The sequence below is a fragment of the Pimephales promelas genome, chromosome 22, assembly GCF_988280905.1.
Source record: "Pimephales promelas chromosome 22, fPimPro1.hap1.1, whole genome shotgun sequence".
NCBI classification, from domain to species: Eukaryota; Metazoa; Chordata; class Actinopteri; order Cypriniformes; family Leuciscidae; genus Pimephales; species Pimephales promelas.
This window is the reverse complement of record NC_142790.1, coordinates 501,408-526,519: the sequence shown is the minus strand read 5'-3', so window position 1 is coordinate 526,519 and position 25,112 is coordinate 501,408. Positions and strand designations below refer to the sequence as shown.

General features: G+C 41.1%; 1 protein-coding gene across 1 annotated transcript in view; it reads left to right on the top strand.

Annotated features, from left to right (window-relative positions):
* Positions 1 to 6,839: 6,839 nt before the first annotated feature.
* col15a1a (collagen, type XV, alpha 1a) overlaps positions 6,840 to 25,112 on the top strand; it is a 59,309-nt gene continuing 41,036 nt past the window's right edge. Inside the window, exons 1-2 of the mRNA XM_089125942.1 lie at positions 6,840 to 7,948; positions 8,045 to 8,121. Of these exons, the coding sequence (XP_088982068.1) occupies positions 7,920 to 7,948; positions 8,045 to 8,121 (106 nt within the window). The 5' untranslated portion in view covers positions 6,840 to 7,919. The remainder of the gene's footprint in view (positions 7,949 to 8,044; positions 8,122 to 25,112) is intronic.

Genomic DNA, 25,112 nt, shown 5'->3' with positions numbered 1-25,112 from the left:
CCGAGGCTCAGGTCAAACGCCTCGTCTCGCTGCAGATTCATCCTCATCACTGAACCGTGCCGGAGAAGAGGAAGACCACGTCAGCCTCTTCGCTAGCATGAACACGGATAACGTGAAGCTAACAGACACCGTGCTTTAACATTACACACTATTCAAAGTGACTCACAAGAGAAGAACTAAAGCCATGTTTTGGAGACAACAGTATTTGTAATATCCAGTGTCAGACTTATTTCACTGATCGAGCTCTCTATATTTTCCAATAGTTAGACTGAAGAATCTCTTGAGAACTCACATTTAAACCCTCATCAAACCCACAGAAAATCAAGATAGTATAGTTTGCATGAATAAATGAAGGCTGTTTTTAGGACCGTGTGTGTGTGTGTGTGTTGATGACAGTGAAGAGCATTGACCCTCTGCTGCCGGTTTTGGCACTTGCTGAGTGAACTCACAAAAATCATGGACACGATTGGAAAAGGTTAAATATTCCTGGAAAAAATAGGCAAACTTGTTCTTTTTGCTGTCAAAAATGATCTCATTAGAAACGAATGCGAGGCTTCACTCCTCCAGTGGAAGCGTTCGGTACTGCACCCACACGCACTCATTTTTGAGATATCAACCTCAAATTAAAATTTTTTTTTTCAACTTTCAACAACATTTCAGTCATTTTAGATGGCCACGTGAGCACTAGAGGGTTAATAATAATTTGGGGGAATGTGGTTAATTATAAAAAATGTCAATGCAAAATTCCCAGTTACAACCCAGAGAGTACGACCCAGACATGTCCTTGGTAAGATTCACCCACATATACTAAATAATCATCATTGTTGGAAAAGTGTATCAAATGTGGAGGCTATTTCCAGAACCCTAGAAGTGAAATGTCAATGTGTTTTTATTTAAAATGTGCTTAATATGATTAATATTTTGAATGCCGTGACCAGACCGTGGACAGAGCCCAGAACGCCACAGGCTGGTTTCTTCACCTGCATTATTGAGCCTGGAAAACATGTCCTGCTGTATTTCAAGATCTGTTTGGAAAGTGTTGTTTTTTGTAGTCGTGGTTTCATTGTTAATGTTTTATTTTTCTCATGCGTGAAGTTTTAACTATGCAAAGGAGGGATGTTTAACTGCTAAGAGGTTGTGTAAGTCTCATGAACGGATGTTCAACACACTTGTGAAGGACAGCTGTGTAATGTGACGTGTCATCGGCTGGCGAAGCCGAGTGTTTTCTTCAGCACTGTTTCTACACTCGTCGACACCAGCATCCATCCGTCAACCCTTCAGTGATGCGCTGCTGTAATAAAGCCCCTCTCTTTGAGACGTTTGCTACACCTTTCACGTGTGTCGTGTTGCTTTAGTGTGTTTGCTGCTCATTCGAGGCTTGGGACTTTGTACTTGATGACATTATACTAAACTAATGACCATGATTTGATAATATTGACCACAACAATCTTTTAAATAGACTAGAAAACTATGTTGGCATTTGTGGAACTGCATTAAATCATACTTATCTGAGCGTTATCAGTGTGTAGCAGTAAATGAAGAGATGTCTTATCGATCACACGTTCAGTATGGTGTACCACAAGGCTCAGTACTAGGACCGCTGCTGTTCACTCTGTACATGCTACACACACACACACACACATACACTGATATCATCAGGAAGCATGGCATTAGTTTTCTCTGTTATGCTGATGATACTCAGCTCTATATTTCTTCACGTCCTGATGAAACTTACCAACTCAAAATTACCAGAATGCAGAGCTGATATAAACACTGGACGAGTAACTTCCTACGACTTAATTCTGAACAAACGGAGATTCAAATTATTATAATACTGTCTAACACTCGATGTGTGCTCTGTCTGATCTGGGTGTGTTTTTTTCTTCCATACTGATTGTCTAAGTACCAAAAACAAAAGTTTGCTTTCTATCCACAAGTTTCCGAGGGGCGCTCATGTAAAAAATAAAGTGGGTGAAACTTCCGGTGACGCGGCGTAAGTAGCATTCCAATGGTGTTTTGTGTGTTAGTTAGCGAAGAGGCTAGCTGTTTTTCGGAGAATTATTTTACTATTTAAAGACGCAAATCTTTATGAGAGATGTCGTTACGGAGCTCAGGGACAACATGCGCTGTTCGCGGTTGTATGTATAACCGGACTAAACTAATTCAGTGGCTTAAACGTGATTGTTTTGAAGATAAGCTGAAAACGAAATCACAGTGATCCTACCAACGACTGAAGTTTCCATCAACCTCCCAAAAGACAACGAATCATCCTGTGTACATTTGTTTAAAATCTTAATATTCTATCAACTCTCTCAGCATGTGTTTGGCTGTTCTCTACTGATGTTACACCTAAACTCAGCATCAAAGCCTGTGTTGGCAGAATACCGAATGTGCCAGTTAATGTATTCAAGTAGCACATTCATTTATAATTTTGAATAAACTCCAAAGCACAATGACTAAGTGTGTATTTTTTATTTTAATTGTTTGTCAGCTCGCACAACTGTCTGTCAACATGCCTTGATCAGTATTGATTATTAATAATGTTATTATAATACTCCAAATCATCTACTGCGGAGGGTAAAGGCACTGTTATTTCACCCTTTTTAATTTCGTTGAGGTTGTGTTCCCACATCGTTAGCTAGTTTGGATCGCCATAACTTGAATGACTGTCAACTGTTGAATGAACGAGTGTGAAGCATGTCAAGTAGCGCTTGTTTACTTCAAACCGGAAGTCGCGCCCACTTTTGACGCAAGGCCTCATGGGGCGTAGGAAACTTGTGGATAGTTCAAGCTAAATTAGTAAATCAATAAAGTTCTTCAGTAAACTTTGAGAGGAAGATCTGTCAGCGCTGATGTAAAGCTCTCTGTTGAATCAGTGGCAGCTGAGAACACAATGCCTGTGTGTGTGTGTGTGTGTGTGTGTGTGTGTGTGTGTGTGTGTGTGTGTGTGTGTGTGTGTGTGTGTGGTCTGATCAAAGACTGAGCTCATCAAGTTCCTCTGTTGTAATCTCAGCACACGACAGGAGTCGGCCGAAGCTAAAGTAAGCCTCTCACTTAAACGGCCACACACGTGATTCCAGCTTCAGATGAAGTCAAACGATGATTGATTAGGATTTGCTCGATGTATTGTCAGTATTATTGGCGGCTGTTGTTTTCAAGTCTTCACTTGTGTCTTGAAGGCCATCATAGTTTCATTTGTATGCTTGTGAAAGAGACGTGCACCCTTGGTGACGTAACCGTGGCTGTCGGGCAGAAGTCTGCTGCTCATCGAAGGTAAAGGCCCTGAGTCCAAAATTTTCGTATGCGTTTTTTCATATTCGTGATTCAGCGGCTCTGAATTGTCAAAACACCCTCAAACATCATTCAAACTGCTTGCTACGGATGTGAAAAACGCAGAAAATCTGATCGATTTTTTTTAATGACGGACGAAAGTTTTGGAGGTAGTGTGCAAGAGCGATTGACATAACGTGAAGCTGTATTTATTTTTTCACATGCGAAAATGTCGTATTTAGTATTCATGGACTTTTAGTTTGTATTCAGTCGTTTTCTGTCTTCCTTTGTTTCCATGGTTACCATCATCATGAGTTTGTTGGTTCAGCTGTGTTTAATTAATTAGCCGTGTTTGGAAGTCCGTGTCCCGTCTACTGTTACTGTACCTGCGTTTATTCTAACTCTTATTTAATATTGTGTTTGAAGTTTCTCATTTAGTCTGTTGTAAGCCTTGTGACAGATATGAATGAAATTGAATGTGACTTAAGTATATTCTTTTAATGTTATTTTTTCACACAATTCTTTTTACATTTTTTTTTAAATGACCCGAATGACCTCTAAAACATCTCTTTAAAATGTGTTTCCCAATACAGATCTGTGGAGTCACAGAATGCATCAGATTCTCAGGACTGAGTCACACCGGACCCGGAGCTTCAATCCCATGATCCTCTTCTCTGTATTTTCAAACAACAACACCATATTGCCATGGAGATCGTTCCTCCAGCAAGTTAACCTACTTTCTCAATCCCAGAAGGCCTTGCCACATGCGCTCAGCAAAATAGTTTGATGATTAAAAGGAAATTTAGTTTCGAAGACTTTCAGAAACGGAGGGTTTTGACTCCAGCCAGGGTCCAGAACTAAACATATATATATATATATATATATATATATATATATATATATATATGTTTGTGTTAAGAGTGAGAAAATAGTTGGAGCTGCCTCAACATATTTGTTGCTTTTGAGAAATAAACCCATGAGACTGTGCCAGTAATTGCAAAATGTCCCTGCAGATGTTCTGCGTCGCAGATGCGATGACTTGCAGCTCAAGTCAAGTGTTGATCGGCGCCGAGTTAGCAGACAGACACTTTAACCTGGAACCGACAAGCAGCATCCATGACACAAAACACAAAACACACAACACACTCAAAACACACAAAACACTTGAAACACTCGAACACTCAAACCACACGTCACAACCAAAACACATGAAACACTCGAGACTCTCGAAAAATTTGAACACACGAAACACTCGAACACTCAAGGATCAGGGTTGCGTGACTTATCAGGATCCGTGACGCCGCTATATCAGTAGCCTACAGGAATGTAATTTCACTGTAATTTCACTGTAATCTCACTGTTATCTCACTGTTGTCTCAGCGTGATGATGGACGAGAGGTAAACGAGTCTGAGAGACATCCAGTCAGTGTTTGATCGAGGTCTCTCCTTACACTGAGACAGACTCCTTTCCCCTGACTAACCCGAGCCACAGTCGACCCAAACATCATCCTTCCTTAGGGACTCTCTCTGTGTGTGTGTGTGTGTGTGTGCTGCAGTTCGGTTCTTTTGAACTCATCTGAAAGCTTTGAATTAAAGTTGTGTACCAGTGCAGGATCATTTGCCATGTTTCCATCCGCCTGTTTGCTCTCAGGCCTGTTATCAGCCAGTGTAATGTACACACACACAGCGTTTCCCCCAGCTGGCTGTTTCTGATAGTGTAGTGATATGGCGAGATAACCTCCCCTTGAGCGGTTTACTGTGATGCGTTTGCCACGAGAGCTGCGGTGACAGAATGGCCTCGTCGCTTCAGTCCGTTCGCTATTGAAACCTTCAGATCTGTTGGAATTCAGCGCATTATTATTATATAGTTATTTTATGGTCATTTTATTGGGTTTCTGTTCTTTTTGTTTTGAATGAGAAAGAACATTAACTACTTACTTACCTTTTGATGCTCCATATTAAGTTATATTTTAACAAACATGTATTTATGTTTAAAGGACAACTCCGGCGCAAAATGAACCTTTAGTCTAATTACACATTGTTACCTAGTCAACCGTTATCTGAGATTTGTTTTCATGATTGCCGAATATAAATAGTTTTATCTCTAAAAACAGTTTAGCCTATAACGCTAGTATAATGCTAGTATATAGGGCATAGAGTAATGACAAATAAAAATCGCTTGTTATTACCACTAAAAAGGCTCAAAATAGCCCCACACCAAAACGACAGCATAAAAAGAGTCCCTACATTCAAACCGAAGCATTGAGAACTTTGTCAGTGTCCATACAGTTTAATAAGAAGATGTTTTATACACACAGTAAATTTCGCGAATTCAGGAAGAAGCCATCTTGGAAAAATAGTCTCTACCAGTCGATCTACGAACGCCGATCCAAGTGCGCTGGTGAGATGTGAATAAGGTGATAAGGTGAGCGCGAACAGTATAGGCTACGTGTACATATTGAAGACAAGTAAACGGTTTGTGTTTGTGTTTCTTCTGGAAACAGCGGATCATATGAGATTCTGCACAGTTCAGCGCACTTGGATCGGCGTTCGTAGATCGACTGGTAGAGACTATTTTTCAAAGATGGCTTCTTCCTGTATTCGCGAAATTTACTGTGTGTATAAAATATCTTCTTATTAAACTGTATGGACACTGACAAAGTTCTCAACGCTTCGGTTTGAATGTAGGGACTCTTTTTATGCTGTCGTTTTGGTGTGGGGCTATTTTGAGCCTTGTTAGTGGTAATAACAAGCGATTTTTATTTGTCATTACTCTATGCCATATATACTAGCATTGAACTAGCGTTATAGGCTAAACTGTTTTTAGAGATAAAACTATTTACATTCGGCAATCATGAAAAAAAATCTCAGATAACGGTTGACTAGGTAGCAATGTGTAATTAGACCAAAGGTTCATTTTGCGCCGGAGTTGTCCTTTAAGCTATGGCTCATTTATCTGCTGTTTGTTGCCGTAGATGGAGTGAGAAACGCCTGGAAAACCCCTGTCCTTCGCTAACACATCCTCTGACAATTACTACATAACTTTGATTTAAATTGACAGATATTATACAAACTAAATCATATGAATTATTGCCCAGCCTCGCACATGTGACATCTGGATACACACATGACTTCTGGACACACACACATGATTTCTGGACACACACACGTGACATTTGGACAGAAACACACACGTGACTTCTGGACACACACACGTGACTTCTGGACACACGTGACGTCAGGATACGCACACGTGACTTCTGGACACACACACCTGACTTCTGAACACACACACATGACTTCTGGACACACACACACGTGACTTCTGGACACACACACGTGACTTCTGGACACACACACATGATTTCTGGACACACACACACGTGATTTCTGGACACACACACGTGACTTCTGGACACACACACACGTGACTTCTGGACACACATGTGACGTCAGGATACGCACACGTGACATTTGGACACACACACGTGATTTCTGGACACACCCACGTGACTTCTGGACACACACACGTGACTTCTGGACACACACACGTGATTTCTGGACACACACGTGATTTCTGGACACACACACACGTGACTTCTGGACACACACGTGATTTCTGGACACACACACGTGACTTCTGGACACACACACGTGACTTCTGGACACACATGTGACGTCAGGATACGCACACGTGACATTTGGACACACACACGTGTGACTTCTTGACACGACACGCACACGAGACTTCTGGACACAAACACACACGTGACTTCTGGACACACACATGATAATAGATCTTGATGAAGGACTTCACATGATTCTCTGACATCATGATTTATGATGATTGAACATGTTTGCAGAAGAGAATCATGATGATGGTGTTCATAATGTCCATCTGTCAATCCCTCACTCTTAAACGTCTTTAACTCGCAGTCATCGCTCAACTGATTCTTCATTTTAGTCAAACTTTCTTCATTTTTAAAATTTCTTAATTCTTAAAAAATTAAATATTGATCTTTATATTATACCAAACCAAGGTTTAAAAAAGGTTATTACTTTTTTATTTTAAATAATATTAATAATGTAGGGAAGATACTAGCTATAAAAAATAATAATAGGTCTATTAGCATTTTACCCTTTACTCAGCATGAGTTTATCCCATTTATTATTTTCGTTTATTAATTTACTTTGTATAGATTAATAACTTCAGATTAACTAAAAAAAATTGAATTTACATCTAAAATAGACACACACAGACACAAAATATGATTTTGATTTGAGTAAAGCTTCCGCAGGTTTTGTTTGCAAAAAACACATGGGTTAATATTTTATCAACTGATGCAATGATATCCATAAACATTTACTTGTGTCTCTAATTATTCTTTTGAAGCACAAGCTGCTGTGCCAGACTCACTCTAGAAGAGCCGACGAGTCACAGATGATGTGTGTGTTAGGTCTGAATGAGTGTGTGTGTGTGAGAGGAGGAGCCGGAGTCGTATTTCAGGGTCCGAACTGAGACTGCCTTTGTTCACGTGGAGCTGCTCTAGATCAGTCCGAAAGCAGAGAGAGAGAGAGAGAGTGTGTTTGTGTGTGTGATCACAGTCTCTGACGGGACACGAGACACGAACACCTCCTGGACCACGGACATGGCTCGTGCACGCGCCTCAGTGCTCAGGTGACTGACCTGTCCTGTGCATGTGCTTCATATTTCATTCACTTCATTCTGAGAATCCTCTGGCCTCAGCTCATCTTCATCTTTATTTCTGATCAGCAGAGTCTGGAGCTGGAGGATCTTCATCTTCATCACTGTCAGCTGTCCCCCTGCGCGCGCATTCTCCCTTCACCCAGGTATGGCACAGCATCATTAATTTGGGCTCATGTGTTACACTAATGTATAAGCTGCAGAAAGACGGCTAGAGGTGGGCATGTCCGATTAGCAAACGACTCGTTCTTTTGAGTCGGATCCTCTTACTGAATCTGTCGAACCGGTTCGCATTCGCAGTGCCGATCTGAAGCGGAGAATGAATCGTGTCTGTTGAATCTGTCCTAAAGGAACCAAACGCTGATTTTCTGGCTTGACAACAGGATTAGGAAGAGCACAGGGACATTTGATGGGTCGAAAAGATCATTACTTTAATAGCAGAAATGTTACACATATAATGTTTAAGAGTTGACTGAATCGAAACAGAGTTGATTTTAATAAGAGGTTCAGCATTTTATAGCGTCCAAAAATGTGTGAGCAATTTTTTTCAGCCAAGAGATGCAAAAATTGTTTAGTATTATTGTTTAATGTAAAGTTTGAAGTTTCTAAATTATTGTTGAACTGTGTGAACCTGACGTCATGGGATCCGTTATGACGGGAAATAATCTGTTTTTCGAAGCGATTCTTTGAAACAACCTTCGACTGACTTCGATTTGTGAAAACGAATCAAAACTTAAATTGAAAATTAAATCAAATCTACAATTAAGATTACAATTACAATTAACCCCAGACAGCAAACTGACATTGAATCAACGTGGAAACGACGTCTCTCATGACATTGAACAACATTGATTTTGCTCATCGAATTAACGTTGAACCAACGTCAGACGCGGCATTCTTCAAAGCTAAATGAAAATCGAAAATTGGTTTGCTTTCATAACGTTGAAACAAGTCGTTGATTTCAAGTTGATTTTCCGTTAGTTTTGAAAGAATGACGCGTCTGACGTTGGTTCAACGTTAATTCGATGAGCAAAACAATGTTGTTTTATATTTCCACGTTGATTCAATGTCAGTTTGCTATCAGGAGTTTCTGTTGCAAAACAGTTGATATTACATTTTTAGGACATACTCTTTCACACAGTTAAGCCCCGCCCTCTTTGATTTGATTGGCCATCTTCATAATTTATTATGATGTCCATACATCTTTCTGTTGATTTAATGCAGAAAGTTGCTATATAGTTCTCCTTAACAGTTTTAGACGTACTGTATGCAGGTGAGGCTCATAGTTTTATGAGGAGCTCAAGGTCACAGAAGGTGACAGATAGTTGGCACAGTTCCCCTGTTGGGTCAAATCTGCCATTATGACCAGTGGTGGAGTTATCTTTCCCTAAGGATGACATCATGTCCACAAAAGCTGTATTGTGCTCCATCTGTAAAATAATGCAGAGCTGTTCATTCTCACTGCCAAAGAACTGCATTCCTGACCTCGGTTTGTGTTCATGATCAACCTAATATGTTTTGAGGAATGGCTTGGCTTCAATAACCCTGCAATTCCTGCTGAAGTCTGACACATTACACCGTATGCAGGCAGTTCAGCCGGATTCTGTCATCACCTTCATATCGCACGGGGGACTCAAAGATAGATGTTTATATATATATTGTCCAATCAATCAAAGTCTAAGGCTGTTTTAGATCCTGTTGCCTTTCGTTGTATGGACAAAAAAAACGCTAATTCACACAGGTTTGGAATAAAGTGAGTAAGAGAATGACAAAAGTTTAGTTTTCTGTGAACTACAGTATGCTAGAGAGATTGCTCTCCGGAGATCTTCTGTGATTCAGGTTTCACACGAACTGTAGTATATAAAGACGAATCATCCTGCAGACGGACTGATTTGGGACAAATATTTCCATCTCCTGCTGTAAACACAATAATAGAGCAGTTGCCACGGAAACGACCCTTCTGTGAATGTATTGTGTGAGCGCAGCTGCTTTTCTAATTCTAATGTTTGTTTGATGCTCAAACTGTTTGTTCTCCTGCTGTGTCAGAGGCGGCTTCACTTCGGTTCATGGCTGGGGGTTTTTAATGTGCCGGTTAAATGTGATTGAGGAGAATCTACCTGGACTCAAACACATTTCCCCTAGAGCTCTTTATACCACACCGACCCAGCTTTAACCCAGCTCCATATCTCCAGCTTTAACCCAGCTTTGACCCAGCTCAGAGAGATTCAGATGAGATTTCCTGTAGCTTTGGTTCCTCTGTTCTTGTTTAGTTTGTATTATAGTCCGTAACTTCAGGATCGGCTCGAGTGTGGATGCTGACAGCTTGCATTAACCGCAGGAAGGAAGGCCGACCTTCTGTAATGGATCCTACGGTTGAAGAATTGTTCAACATGTGAAGCCGCATGAAAACAGCCTGAGGGCCAGCAGCTCTCGACCGATCTTCAGTTCTTCTGGGAAAACCGCTGTACTGGGAAAGGCAACATCTTGTTGGATGAGATGCTGATTTGAGGTTCAGACTCTCTGGGTAAATCCTGACCAGATCTACCCTTTGGCTTTTCTGTGTCATGGTGTCCTAATAATCCACAGAGAGCTGGGCTGCTTTATATCTTAGTATCTGATCCTCTGTCAGTCTGGCTCTGCTGGTATATGGCTGTAGCCTGATTAATCGAGGCATTCTTATAGTGCCAGATGAGGGGTTTCTTCTCTTCAAAATGTGATAGTTCTTAAATGAACCATGTTTTTCTTAGTGAAAATGGATGTTAAAGATTCATAATGGATCCATCATTGCGATCCATGGATCCACAAAGCTTTATTTAGCTGTAACGTATCCTGACAAGTTATTAAAGCTGCAGTTCAAAATGTAGAAGATGTATTTGATAGGCGAGTACATCATGAATTTATTTCCCAAACTGTTTTGCTGTGGAGGGACACAGTTCCTGCGTGACTCGTCACAGAAGTAGATCCGGCTGCAGTGTTCTTCCACCAGACGTATGATGCTTTAAGACTAATAAACCACTATAATAGTCTAACCTTTTATTGGTTGTTTATATAAAAAAGCCTTAATTTTAAGTGTTTTATGTGGCAGTAACAACTGTGGTGGTTATAACTTTTCAGCCATTATTAATTGTTATTTATTTATTGCTAATAGCGGGTGTAAGAACACTTGTTTCTTTCTCAAAGTTTTGGTTCATGTTTAAACTCTAGCTGTAGTTTGTCTGACGATCACACAATCACGTTTGTTCAGGGTTTCTCGTCAGGATTTCGGACTGATTTAGTGATGTTAAGCGGAAAGTAATTAGCCTGCTAAACTCTTACCATATCGTAAAAACAACTTCCTCTTATTCTTTGGCTTTGCATTAGCAGAGGATGGAGATCACCATTCGTGAGCAGAACAGAATCGACTGTCTGCATTTCTCCAGTTAAGAGACCAAATAATTAAAGCCAGCTGTATTAATGTGAAGGCCAATATTTCCGGACGCTCCCATGAAAACTGACGTGCCTGTGTGTGTGTGTGTGTGTGTTCGGTCAGATGTGTGTTTCTGCATGTTTCATAAGTGTATTATGATGTCGCAGAAACACTGTGTTGTTCAAGGTTTGGACTGACGGCGTGAGGCGACTCTTCTTCCTCCACTCCAACACGTCCGACTCCGAGTCCTGGAAAATATTAGACGGATAAAACTCCATCAAAGGAAATGTGCAACAGTGTCCAAACAGGAGACGTCTCATCCTTTCCTCACTGGCAGGAGACCGGAGAGTGTGTGTGTGTGTGTTAGAGAGAGAGAGAGAGAGTGTGTGAACAGTGATGGCACGGATAACCGGTTATCCTGGGAGTGGCTCGGATGAGGCAGATATGAGTGTGTGTGTGTGTGTGTACATTGAGCCGCTCGCGTGCGGACGAACACACTGCCTCGCTTCACTCTGAAACACGCAGCGCACTCATCCCAGCAAACACTGCCTCTGCTGTTTCGTAAACGCACTACGACACACGCCACAATTAGCATTTTATTTCAATCGGTTATGCTCGTCATCATGGTCCCCTAGTGTACAGTTTAAGGAGTGTAAGGTGTGTGTCCACCAGAGCGATTATAGTAGATGAAAACGCTCTGCTGAAGACGCCGAGCTGTGGCGCTGGAGAGCGTTTTGTCCGTTGAGACGTGTCGTTGCTATGATACAGAATATCCGCAGCACAGTTTGCTTGTAAATTATTTCGCAGATAATTTGTTTCATAAATGTATTTTTCATCCGTGTTGTTGGGTTAGATCTGCTGGGTGTTGTCGTTGTACAGAAAGAATGTTGTGACAGTTGGTCGGTGTGGTCTTAGCCCCGCCCCTCCTCCACTGCGATTGGACGGCTGGGTAAGAAGTGACAGTGACGAGCGCTGCGTTTTATCCAAAGTTGAACATTTTTCAACTCTCAGAGACCAGTAGAAAACGGCGGGCGCTCGGCGCTTCAGCGTGAAGAAAACACTCGGCACCTCGTTACGCTCATGGCGTTTAAAAAAACGTGGCGCTCCCATTGAAAACAATTGAAAACGTACGCCAGGCGCGTGGAAACCGCTATAAATTTTTTATTATATTTTGGCACTATAAAATGTGTTATGGTCAGAACCGATCTTGATTAACCTCTGAAACGATCGTCTGCGTGAACAGGATTATTGGGTGTTGGTGTTTTACTACCGCTACTGTTTATTCCTATAGGAGTGATTTTGGACTTCTGCAAAGATGTTCGGTCTGTAGAGGCGTGTTCCCCGAGAGCCGACAGTACGCTGCTTTATTTACTGTGAATAATGTGTTTCAGCGACTTTGGAGAATTAGCGATTGGTTAGCCGTGAACTGACACTGCAGCGCTGGCGTTCTCTCCTCTATTGTGTCGTATATCGAGCGAAACGCTTCTGGAACGAGAACACATGTGGGCGGGGCTTGATTGTGTCTGTGTGGAAGTGATTGGATGGTTGTGGTTTGCTATTGGCTGATCTCATGTGAGTGACAGGTTATAGCCCCGCCCTCGTCATCAGAGAAGAGATGCTGAAGAGGAACTGATTCTCATTCAGGATTATTAACACTATAATGATGATGTGCACCGATAAATCATTTACAGTAAACACTGCGATATTTCATAAAAGCAAGAATTGTAATTTCCGATGTCATGACTGAACTCTGTGGTGTTGGTGTTGGTGTTCGCAGCTGCTGTTGTGCACTTTATAGGCGTGCTGACATGAGTCAGTGGAAAGTGTCTGGACAATAGCAGGTCTGGGGTCAGAAGGTATGCTAACAAACACAGGACACGAGCTTCACTGCAACTGAACGCAGTACGAGTCGACATTACAGAGTTACAGGAGGAAGTGAGTAACCGTCAGGGAATGTTTGATGGTCGGTCCTGTTTAAAGTGTGTGTGTTGGAGAACTGAAGCTCTGACGCGTGTCCACAGGCGTATCTGACCGGAGTAGAAGGAGAGTTTGTGTATGTCAGTCAGTCGTATGAAACACCTTCACAATCTCCCGGCGGTTCGTGACAATATTATGTTTTTATGAATTGGTGGATGTGGTGCTCAAATGCTCCAATCATCTGCTTATGGGTGACTCTTCAGGCCTCTTTTTTTACCAAAAAATTATAAATTTACATATGATTCACATTCACCTTATAAATTGTCAGCCGCATAATATGTTTAGTGAATCGGGTTATTAGTAATCAGATAATGTGCTGTTCGGGCCCAGATCTGTATCACTGTAATAACACACCGGCCTCCCGCAAACACACGAAACACGCTCGTCTGAGCCGGATCCAGGCTCCTGCCTCGACTCAAACCCATCACCGAGCGCTAATCACGCGATCAGGCCGTTAAAAGCTTAATGGAGAAAGCCACTATTGGCATTTCTCAGGCCTACACCTCACGCAGGGGGGAAACACGGCCGATGCCAAACTGATTCCCATCACATGAGGGAAAGTCTTGCTGAAACGTCTCATTATCACATCCTTCATTCATGAGGTAAAGTGTACACCCGCCAACCTCATAAACCCGCGCCACAGGGCTTCACTCGCGTGAGTTCGCCAGCGCTGTGTTCAGCAGGTCCCAGATCAGCTCAGGGCTGAGAGGGTGGAGGTCCCTATCCCTCCGGAAGTGTGTGTCACTTCATAATCGTCCAGGATTTAATGTGCAGGGATCGACACACCACCATGATATGTTAATGACGCTGTTTACAAGCTCACGTCTCCTGTGGGAGCAAATCCACATCTACTCTCGGGACAGGACCGTTTATTGAGCTGACGGCATGGATGTGAATCAGAAGAACATGATTTGTTGGACATTCAAAAGATGTTTCTGAAAGAGTCTCTTCTGCCCACCAAAGCTGTGTTTATTTCATCAGAAATACAGTAAAACAGTGTAATATTACTCCAGTGTAAATCAGCTGTGGTCTATGTGAATATACAGTAAAGTGTAATTTATTCCTGAATTTATCATCATCACTCCAGTCTTCAGTGTCACATGATCCTCCAGAAATCACTCTAATATGAGGATCTGATGCTCAAGAAACATTTATGATTATTATCAGTGTTGAACACAGATGTGCCGCTTCATATTTCTGTGGAAACCGTCGTACATGTTATTTATGGGGAGAACCTCAGAAAAGTAAAGCCATATAAATGAGCTTGAAAACCACTGTAATGTTTATAGTTGTAAAAGTATTGGTCCAGAATGATGTAGGAGATGTTCGGAGACGTTCCTGGACTGGTGTGCTGGAGAACTGGTGCTGATGGCGGTCGGGGCGCTGTACACGTGAAGAGACACTGGCTCTTTCATGAGGAGCGCTTCAGAAGTCGAGACTCGAGGCTAGATCAAAGACGAAGGCATCTCGAGGACATCAAGAGGAAGAGTCACAGATTCCTGCAGCAATAAAAGCCTCTGTGAGCCTCAAGCAGTCAGTGATCGCTTTATAAGCTCTTTAATGTGCTCCAGTTTATAGACGTTTGTTAGGATGTGCAGCTATGTAATTAAAGAACATGTAGCACTGTGCCAGCTGGGCTGTTTTATAGTCATTTCATTTCCGAGATGTGATTTCTTCAGTTTAAATAATCTGACAGTGAATATGCTGAGTGTCATTTGAGTCGCTTCATGTACAAAGTGTCTCATCAAACCCTGGGGATATCCTTACTTAAACTGAGTCTCTACAGGAGAGCAGCTGTGTTTACGGCAGAGCTCGGCCGGACCTCACTGTTAGACTGGCAAAAGTGTGTGTTAGCTAACACTGGCCGGATGTGTGTGTGTTTGCTAACACTGGCCGGATGTGTGTGTGTTTGCTAACACTGGCCGGATGTGTGTGTGTTTGGTTACGCTGGCCAGATGTGTGTGTGTTTGCTAACACTGCCCGGATGTGTGTGTGTTTGCTAACACTGGCCGGATGTGTGTGTGTTTGCTAACACTGGCCGGATGTGTGTGTGTTTGGTTACGCTGGCCAGATGTGTGTGTGTGTTTGGTTACGCTGGCTGTTTACTTCAGTCACTTCACACACGGTCAGATGATCAATGGTCTTTATGACGAAGGCTAAAAACTAGTAGAGAAGTTATCATTTATAATGTTCTTTATTGGTTTTCTGATTCTTTATATAATTACATAACAAATTACATAACATAACTGGCTCAGTATCGTAGAAGTGGTTGTGCATTTTTTAAGTGTCATGTGAGTCTAAAGTGAGTCTAATGTGAGTCTAAAGTGAGTCTAATGTAAGTCTAATGTTAGTCTAAAGACAGTCTAAAGTGAGTCTAAAGTGAGTCTAATGTAAGTCTAAGATGAGTATAAAGTGAGTCTAATGTAAGTCTAAAGTGAGTCTAAAGTGAGTCTAATGTGAGTCTAAAGTGAGTCTAAAGTGAGTCTAATGTAAGTCTAAGATGAGTATAAAGTGAGTCTAATGTGAGAGTAAAGTGAGTCTAATGTAAGTCTAAAGTGAGTCTAAAGTGAGTCTAATGTGAGTCTAAAGTGAGTCTAAAGTGAGTCTAATGTATGTCTAAAGTGAGTCTAAAGTGAGTCTAAAGTAAGTCTAATGTGAGTCTAAAGTGAGTCTAATGTAAGTCTAAAGTGAGTCTAATGTGAGTCTAAAGTGAGTCTAATGTAAATCTAAAGTCAGTCTAAAGTGAGTCTAATGTGAGTCTAATGTGAGTCTAAAGTGAGTCTAATGTAAATCTAAAGTGAGTCTAAAGTGAGTCTAAAGTGAGTCTAATGTAAATCTAAAGTCAGTCTAAAGTGAGTCTAAAGTGAGTCTAAAATGAGTCTAATGTAAGTCTAAAGTGAGTCTAATGTGAGTCTAAAGTGAGTCTAAAGTGAGTCTAATCTGAGTCTAATGTGATTTTAATGTGAGTCTAAAATGAGTCTAAAGTGAGTCTAAAGTGAGTCTAATGTAAGTCTAAAGTGAGTCTAAAGTGAGTCTAAAATATGTTTCTGACGACTGACTGATGAATGACTTACAGCCCTTTATATTTTTCCCTGTGAGATGTTCACAATTAGAGGACTACAGTATAGGCAGGCTTGAGAAGCCGGTGTCGTAAGCAGAATTGTGTGTTTTAGAGAGAGCGAGGGCGAATTGTGTGTGACGGCGTTTTGCTGAGCTCATCTGGTTTTGGTGCTTGTTGTGATTAGTAAATATGATATACTTTTACTACAAGTATTGAAATGTTGCATCAAATCTCTTCCTCTTATGAAGAAACAGCCGAGTAAGGCAAGTTTAATGTTTTTTTTGGGTGTTTTGGACGGGTCAAGCTGAGAAACCCGGTGCCGTGTGTAGCTAACACCGCTGACCTCCAGATTTAACCTGCAGACTCATAAACTGAGTTGTTTTTCTTTTAAAGATACTTGACCTGTGTGCAGATCCAGGCTTTTCCCCTGGAAACATCAGGGAACTTCCTCTATGAAAAGCTAATGAAAAATGTTCTCTGAAAGTTCCTGTTTCTCTTTCTCCCGAAGTGTCTGTGCTGTAAGGCCTCATACGTCATATCTAACCAGAGAGTTAGTCTGACTGCCACAAACCTGTCAAAACACTTTCCAGATCATTTGTAGACCCTCAGGTTTAGATTTAAACGGCTGGATTTGCAGATTTATGTGTGGAGTTCAAGCACATGTTTAGTTGGACATCAGACAGTAGGTCTCTCAGTAAACACTACAGATTCATGAGGCTAGACAAGACAAGACCAGCGGGTGTTAACTCATGAATAATTACACATATGATATGTTATAATTAGATCATCACAATATTAGAGTGTAATGTTGTAAAGAGCACAGGTCAGTGATGTGGAGAACCCTAACTAAGACTAGCTAAGGAGCACAGATGTGGAGAACGAGTTTCATGGGATGCCGTCGGCTTCAAGAGCTGTTTATAATCCAGAAACTCTCGGGAAACACTCCCAACACACTCCGGGACTGGAGATATTTAACCAAATGCAGAGCTCTAAGTTATTGCTTCTCCTTAAGCAAGAAAAGCCTTGTTCTTGTGTGTGTGTGTGTGTGTGTGTTTCGGATTATAATCAGCTGGTTTATTACACAGCTGGCATGAAGACCTTCAGAAGAAGGAGTGTTATGTCATGCTATGGCCAGTAATTGATAAATTGCTGGTATTAAAATTCTTTACTAATGTCTAAATGAATGAATGTGCTCATATGCTTTTTGGGATATTCCCAGTCATGTAGTGTGTAATAAAGCTGTCAGTGAATGTTAAAGCTCTGCAAAGTTTCAAAGATAAAAGGAGTTTTTGTCTCCTAAACGTAAGAAGTCCCACTTCCTGCTGAACCTGAAGGTGTGTAACTCATTAGCATAATGCCAGCCTGTGGCCTTGATTGGCTGAGCAGCATCTCTAAACTCCGCCCTCAAACACTAGTGTATCTGAGACTGGGAGAGTTCGGTTCGTGTTGTTCGTGTCGAGGAGACGCTGTTTTCTGAGATCGATACGGTAAAACCCTCGCCATCGCTACTGTTCGTATCACTGTGACCAAGAGCTGAGATTCAGATATGATAATGAGGGTTTGCTTTCCGACCAATCAGAGCAGAGCAGCTCTCAGAGAGGCGGGGTTCATGCCAATTCTCCTTCAGTATCTTCAGGATTGCCTAGATGAATTAATCAGTGCATCACACTACACTCTTTTTGTTGTCTGACTTTATACTTTGTGTAATTTTCACAAGAGGGAAGAATTTTCCTGAAACCGTCACGCCTGTTACACAAGATCTCAATCGGTTACCATTTTCCTTCCATTACTCTGAGTTTCTTCTTCTCCTCTGGAAAGCGAGGTGGAGTCCGTCATGACGTCCGTCGTGTTTGTGTCGATCGGTCAGTCTGGGCATTAGGCGGGCAGCGAGAGTATATGAGCGCTCTCCGTCTTACACGCCATCAACTTCAACTTTCCTCAGAGTTTCCAGGATTTCTTTGCCAATGATGAGTCAGAAATGAACTTAGTTACTTTGGTTTTCTGGATCCCATATCCCTGTACTACTGACCTGGAAGAAACACATGCTGTATTAGTTTGATATAAGTAGCTTTATTTACTGATATTATCATTAGAAATTCCATTTGTTTTACTTAATTTCCCTTAATCTTATCTTAACATTCTTCAACTGTGAGTCTCATGTCTGTTGACGGGCAGAACTCATCTAAAAGAAATCCCACATATTCTCCTTCCAGACAACAGAAGTGTGTTTCTCATTATTAGCTCGACTCCGCATGTTCGGGCCGGTGCGAGTCAGAAGTGACGGATTCTGCTGATCTTCCATTATTAGGCCTGGATTCTGGAGGTTGACAGTATTTCCAGTAAAGGAGACGCCACACGGATCTGGGGAATGTCACTGTGTTTGAAAGGCTTGATTTAGTCAGCTGTGAAACACTGAGCGCTCAGGACGGAGACGCTACTGCTCCTTTGGATCGGGAGCAAGAATGTGCCTCTCGAGGAGCGTCTGCGAACATGTCCTTCAGAGTCTGGCTTTACCGAGAGAGACCGCAGGACTGAAGCACAGGGCCGACTCCTCTAAAGCTCACAGGAGAAACACGTTTGGTCCCTGAAGAACCTTTCAGTCAGCAGTTCTTTCTTCTTTCTGTGAACATTTATATAATCTGAAGAAGCTTTTTCAGCTGTAAAGACCTTTTTCCCAATGGAAAGATTCCATGATGTTTACTCTCCCTCAAGCCATCCTCGGTGTATGTGACTTTCTTCTTTCAGATGAATACAATCAGAGTTATTTTAAGCTAAAGCTATATGTTCCAAGCTTTATAATGCCAGTCGATTGTAACAGATTGAAGCTCAAAAATTACATAAAACTTAGATCCACTTTTAAGATGGATAGATGCTTTTATGATGGACAGATGCACTTTTATGATGGATAGATGCACTTTTATGATGGACAGATGTACTTTTATGATGGATAGATGCACTTTTATGATGGATAGATGCACTTTTATGATGGACAGATGCACTTTTATGATGGATAGATACACTTTTATGATGGACAGATGCACTTTTATGATGGACAGATGCACTTTTATGATGGACAGATGCACTTTTATGATGGATTGATGCACTTTTATGATGGATAGATGCACTTTTATCATGGACAGATGCACTTTTATGATGGATAGATGCACTTTTATGATGAACAGATGCACTTTTATGATGGATAGATGCACTTTTATGATGGACAGATGCACTTTTATGATGGATAGATGATGGATAGATGCACTTTTATGATGAACAGATGCACTTTTATGATGGATAGATGCACTTTTATGATGGACAGATGCACTTTTATGATGGATAGATGATGGATAGATGCACTTTTATGATGGATAGATGCACTTTTATGAGCTTCAATCTGTTACATTAAACCACTGGTATTATAACGCTTGGAAAAGCCAGGACATTTTTTTTTTATAACTCTGAATGTATTCGTCTGTAAGAAGACAAATCCCCTTACAGGACCAGCAGCTGTGTTCAACACTGATAATAATCATAAATGTGTGTTGATCATCAGATCCTCATATTAGAGGGATTTGTGTAGGATCATGTGACACTGAAGACTGGAGTAATGATGATAAATTCAGCTTTGATCAGGAATAAATTACACTTTACTGTATATTCACATAGAGAACGGGTGATTTACACTGGAGTAATATTTCAGTGTTTTACTGATGAAATAAGCACAGCTTTGGTGAGCAGAAGAGACTCTTTCAGACACGTGTAAAGTGATTCCTGAGCCTGATGTTGGCAGGCCTGTCCGTGTCTCCTCGGATCGAGCTAATATTAGTGCAGTGACTCTGGCTCAGGAATAAACAGATCTCAGTCAAGGATTTCTGTGTGGATCTGAAGGGAGTCGTGACAGATCCTCGTAATGAACAGAGGAACAGATGTGTGCTAATAACCGTGTGTGAAGCGTCTCGTGTGCCACAGTAAACACACTCCTTTCGTTACACAACATCTGTATTATTCCCGTTGTCTTCAGTGTTTTCACACACAGCCGGCGCTCAATTAATCAGAAACTCTGAGGAAACCGAAGCCGACTCGAGAGACGGTCCGTGGCTTTAGCGAAGGGTCAGAGCAACTGCAGGATTGCTGGAAAAGAGGATCATCTGCCAAACTTCATCAGTCATCAATCATCAGAAACACTCTCTGAGTCTCCGGCTTCTCTGTTACAGTGACGTCGTTTATTAGCACTCTTACAGAGATGATCAGTGTTTGTCTAGTCAGGGACACCATGCACATATATTTTTATTAGAAATGAATGCGTGTGTGTTTTTTGTGCTCTCTCTCTCTCTCTGTCACTGATGAAATGTTTGCATTGTAAATTGCACTTGAAAGGATTTATGCTACTTAGCACTCTGAGGCAAATTAAACTAGCAGGAGAGAGGCTGGTGCAAATGTTTGTGAAGAAATATAGCATTCCCAAGTGAGTGTGTGTGCGTGCGTGTGTGTGTGTGTGTGTGTGTGTGTGTGTGTGTGTGTGTGTGTTTGTGTGTGTGTGTGCGTTTACACTGATCTGCACCTGTGTGTGTGTGTGTGTGTGTTCAAACGGACCTGTGCTGCTTCCTGTCACTCATTCACACACTTGTGACGATAATCACCCGACGGTCATGTGACCCGACAGACTGTTCATACTTTCCTCAGTTAAAGGACATGTATTACTCAGACTGGCACAGAACTGACATTCAGTGAGTGATTTCACAAAGTGTGTAATTATTCCATACAGCACACGTCATGAATGACATTTCAGGAGGTCGTTGTGGAGCAAATGCTAAACTTTGCAATATTTTCCCAGATTTGACTCATTCATGTTCTAGAAAGGAAAGCCAGCTTTCGTCAGCAGAGAAGAGGAGTGGAGAGTTTGTGTAACACTGACGCTGTGTGACACTCACAAAGAACACAATTCATAGCATTTACCTTCTTTGAGAATTCAAATATCTGAAAACGAAGTATTTAAGGCTAGCGTATTAGATCAGGTCTCTGTGAATGACAACATTTAACAGTTTTTCATTTTCCGTGAGTTTTACTGTTAGTAGTAATACGCATGCATCGCTCAGCGTGACGCAGGCCGTATGAAACACGTGTGGTGGATTAGTGTGTTACTTTTGAAAGTTCACTGAAAATCAAGGCTTCATTGAGTCCTCGCTGGAAAACTAAACCTCAGCAACTTATAAAACCACAGACATCCCACCATGCTTTGCTGATGCTTTGGTGGTCGAATGCAAGCGTGTGTGTTTGCTCTAGATGTCTGCAGTGTACCGTGTGTGTGATCATGTCACAGATTTACACTGAAGAACAGTATCTGTAATGTGTGGAACTAGTTTAATACTGACCAACCAAACCACATGTATGGCTGTAATATAATATAGTTTTGTTAATTAAACGTTTTGTGTTGTTAAATAGATTAAAGTACAGCATGAAAGACAGTGAGTTACGGTGAGTTACAGTGGGTTACAGTGAGTTACAGTGTGTTACAGTGGGTTACAGTGAGTTACAGTGGGTTATATTGAGTTACAGTGAGTTACAGTGGGTTATATTGAGTTACAGTGACTTACAGTGGGTTACAGTGAGTTACAGTGGGTTATATTGAGTTACAGTGAGTTACAGTGGGTTATATTGAGTTACAGTAGGGTTATATTGAGTTACAGTGGGTTATATTGAGTTACAGTGAGTTACAGTGGGTTATACTGAGTTACAGTGAGATACAGTGGGTTATATTGAGTTACAGTGAGTTACAGTGGGTTATGTTGAGTTACAGTGGGTTGAGGTGGCTTACAGTGGGTTACAGTGGGTTATATTGAGTTACAGTGAGTTACAGTGGGTTAAATTGAGTTACAGTGAGTTACAGTGGGTTACAGTGAGTTACAGTGGGTTATATTGAGTTAGAGTGAGTTACAGTGGGTTATATTAAGTTACAGTGAGTTACAGTGAGTTACAGTGGGTTATATTGAGTTACAGTGAGTTACAGTGGGTTATATTGAGTTACAGTGAGTTACAGTGGGTTATATTAAGTTACAGTGAGTTACAGTGGGTTATATTGAGTTAGAGTGAGTTACAGTGGGTTATATTGAGTTACAGTGAGTTACAGTGGGTTACAGTGGGTTATATTGAGTTACAGTGAGTTACAGTGGGTTATATTGAGTTACAGTGAGTAACAGTGGGTTACAGTGAGTTACAGTGAGTTACAGTGGGTTACAGTGTGTTATATTGAGTTACAGTGAGTTACAGTGGGTTATATTGAGTTACAGTGAGTTACAGTGGGTTACAGTGGGTTACAGTGAGTTACAGTGGGTTACAGTGGGTTATATTGAGTTAAAGTTAGTTACAGTGAGTTACAGTGGGTTACAGTGGGTTATATTGAGTTACAGCGAGTTACAGTGGGTTACAGTGAGTTACAGTGGGTTACAGTGGGTTATATTAAGTTACAGTGAGTTACAGTGGGTTACAGTGAGTTACAGTGGGTTATATTAAGTTACAGTGAGTTACAGTGAGTTACAGTGGGTTACAGTGAGTTACAGTGGGTTACAGTGGGTTATATTAAGTTACAGTGAGTTACAGTGAGTTACAGTGGGTTACAGTGGGTTATATTAAGTTACAGTGAGTTACAGTGGGTTACAGTGAGTTACAGTGTGTTACAGTGGGTTATTATATTGAGTTACAGTGAGTTACAGTGGGTTACAGTGAGTTACAGTGGGTTATATTGAGTTACAGTGAGTTACAGTGGGTTATATTGAGTTACAGTGAGTTACAGTGGGTTACAGTGAGTTACATTGGGTTACAGTGGGTTATATTGAGTTACAGTGAGTTACAGTGGGTTATATTGAGTTACAGTGAGTAACAGTGGGTTACAGTGTGTTATATTGAGTTACAGTCTGTTACAGTGGGTTATATTAGGTTACAGTGAGTTACAGTGGGTTATATTGAGTTACAGTGGGTATGAGTTACAGTGGGTTACAGTGGGTTATATTGAGTTACAGTGAGTTACAGTGGGTTACAGTGTGTTACAGTGGGTTATATTGAGTTACAGCGAGTTACAGTGGGTTACATTGAGTTACAGTGAGTTACAGTGGGTTACAGTGAGTTACAGTGTGTTACAGTGGGTTATATTGAGTTACAGTGGGTTACAGTGAGTTACAGTGAGTTACAGTGGGTTATATTGAGTTACAGTGTGTTACAGTGGGTTATATTAAGTTACAGTGAGTTACAGTGAGTTACAGTGGGTTATATTGAGTTACAGTGAGTTACAGTGGGTTACAGTGAGTTACAGTGAGTTACAGTGGGTTATATTGAGTTACAGTGTGTTACAGTGGGTTATATTAAGTTACAGTGAGTTACAGTGAGTTACAGTGGGTTATATTGAGTTACAGTGAGTTACAGTGGGTTACAGTGAGTTACAGTGAGTTACAGTGGGTTATATTGAGTTACAGTGTGTTACAGTGGGTTATATTAAGTTACAGTGAGTTACAGTGAGTTACAGTGGGTTACAGTGAGTTACAGTGGGTTACAGTGGGTTATATTGAGTTACAGCGAGTTACAGTGGGTTACAGTGAGTTACAGTGGGTTATATTGAGTTACAGTGTGTTACAGTGGGTTATATTGAGTTACAGTGTGTTACAGTGGGTTATATTGAGTTACAGTGGGTGAAGAAGGGAAGTGCTGGTAATGCTGGTGATGCTGGACTCTTGAGTGGTTTGCTGAAGGGAGTGGCAGACTGGGATGAGGCGGATCTGGCTTCGTCTCTCATGTCCTGAAGCCGAGGTCAGCGTCACTAAACACATGACAAACTGGACGACTCGCCAAGTCTGACCAAAAACATATGATGTTGGTGCTCAATGGACATTTATTCACATTGCATGTGTTATACTAATTCATGTATTTTTTGTTATACATTTGGTTTTCATCAAGTGACTGTCTTCCCGAATGATTGCTCACTCGAGGCTCATGGGAAGGGTTTATATACTCAGGCCGAATACCTCATTCTGGACTGATGAGATCCCTTCATTCTGTTACTGATACACTGCAATCCAAACTGAGTCAGCCATCAGCATCATGCTTGGTCTGAAGGTTTACTCATTTTGCAATTACTAATTAGATTATATATGTGTGACTTGCTAACTCTGTGTTTCATGATCATGACCAGCACAGCGATCACTTCCATGACATTCTGTGGGTTTCTCCTCATTTGTAGGGCTTTTTCTGATCTTACTCTTCGGCGGGATTCATGGATCATATATAATTGGAACGCAAACAGAAACATACAGTAATTACGGTTAACATTTAAATGTATTACACAAGCAGTGGTTGTTGTGGAGACCGGATCACATGTTGAGCTTCTACAGTTTTACAGCAGCAGTGGTTTCTGAGTTCAGGAATACTGTGACCAAAGGAACGCCACTATTCATTTATTTATTTATTTTTGATGCACATTAGTTTATAATGGGCTTTTTTGATTTTTTAAAAGCATTTAACTATTTTTTCTTTGAAAACAGATTGCGATTTGAATAGTTAGTGTACGTTTACAAATCAGTACATTTTAATTTGGAGTTACCATGTTGTAGTGTTTTAATTTTAAAAGCTTCACATTTTCATTATTAAACCCAGCCTAGATTGAGCAAAGCTTATTCCAAACCTCGTCCGGCTCTTTTAACGAGTCC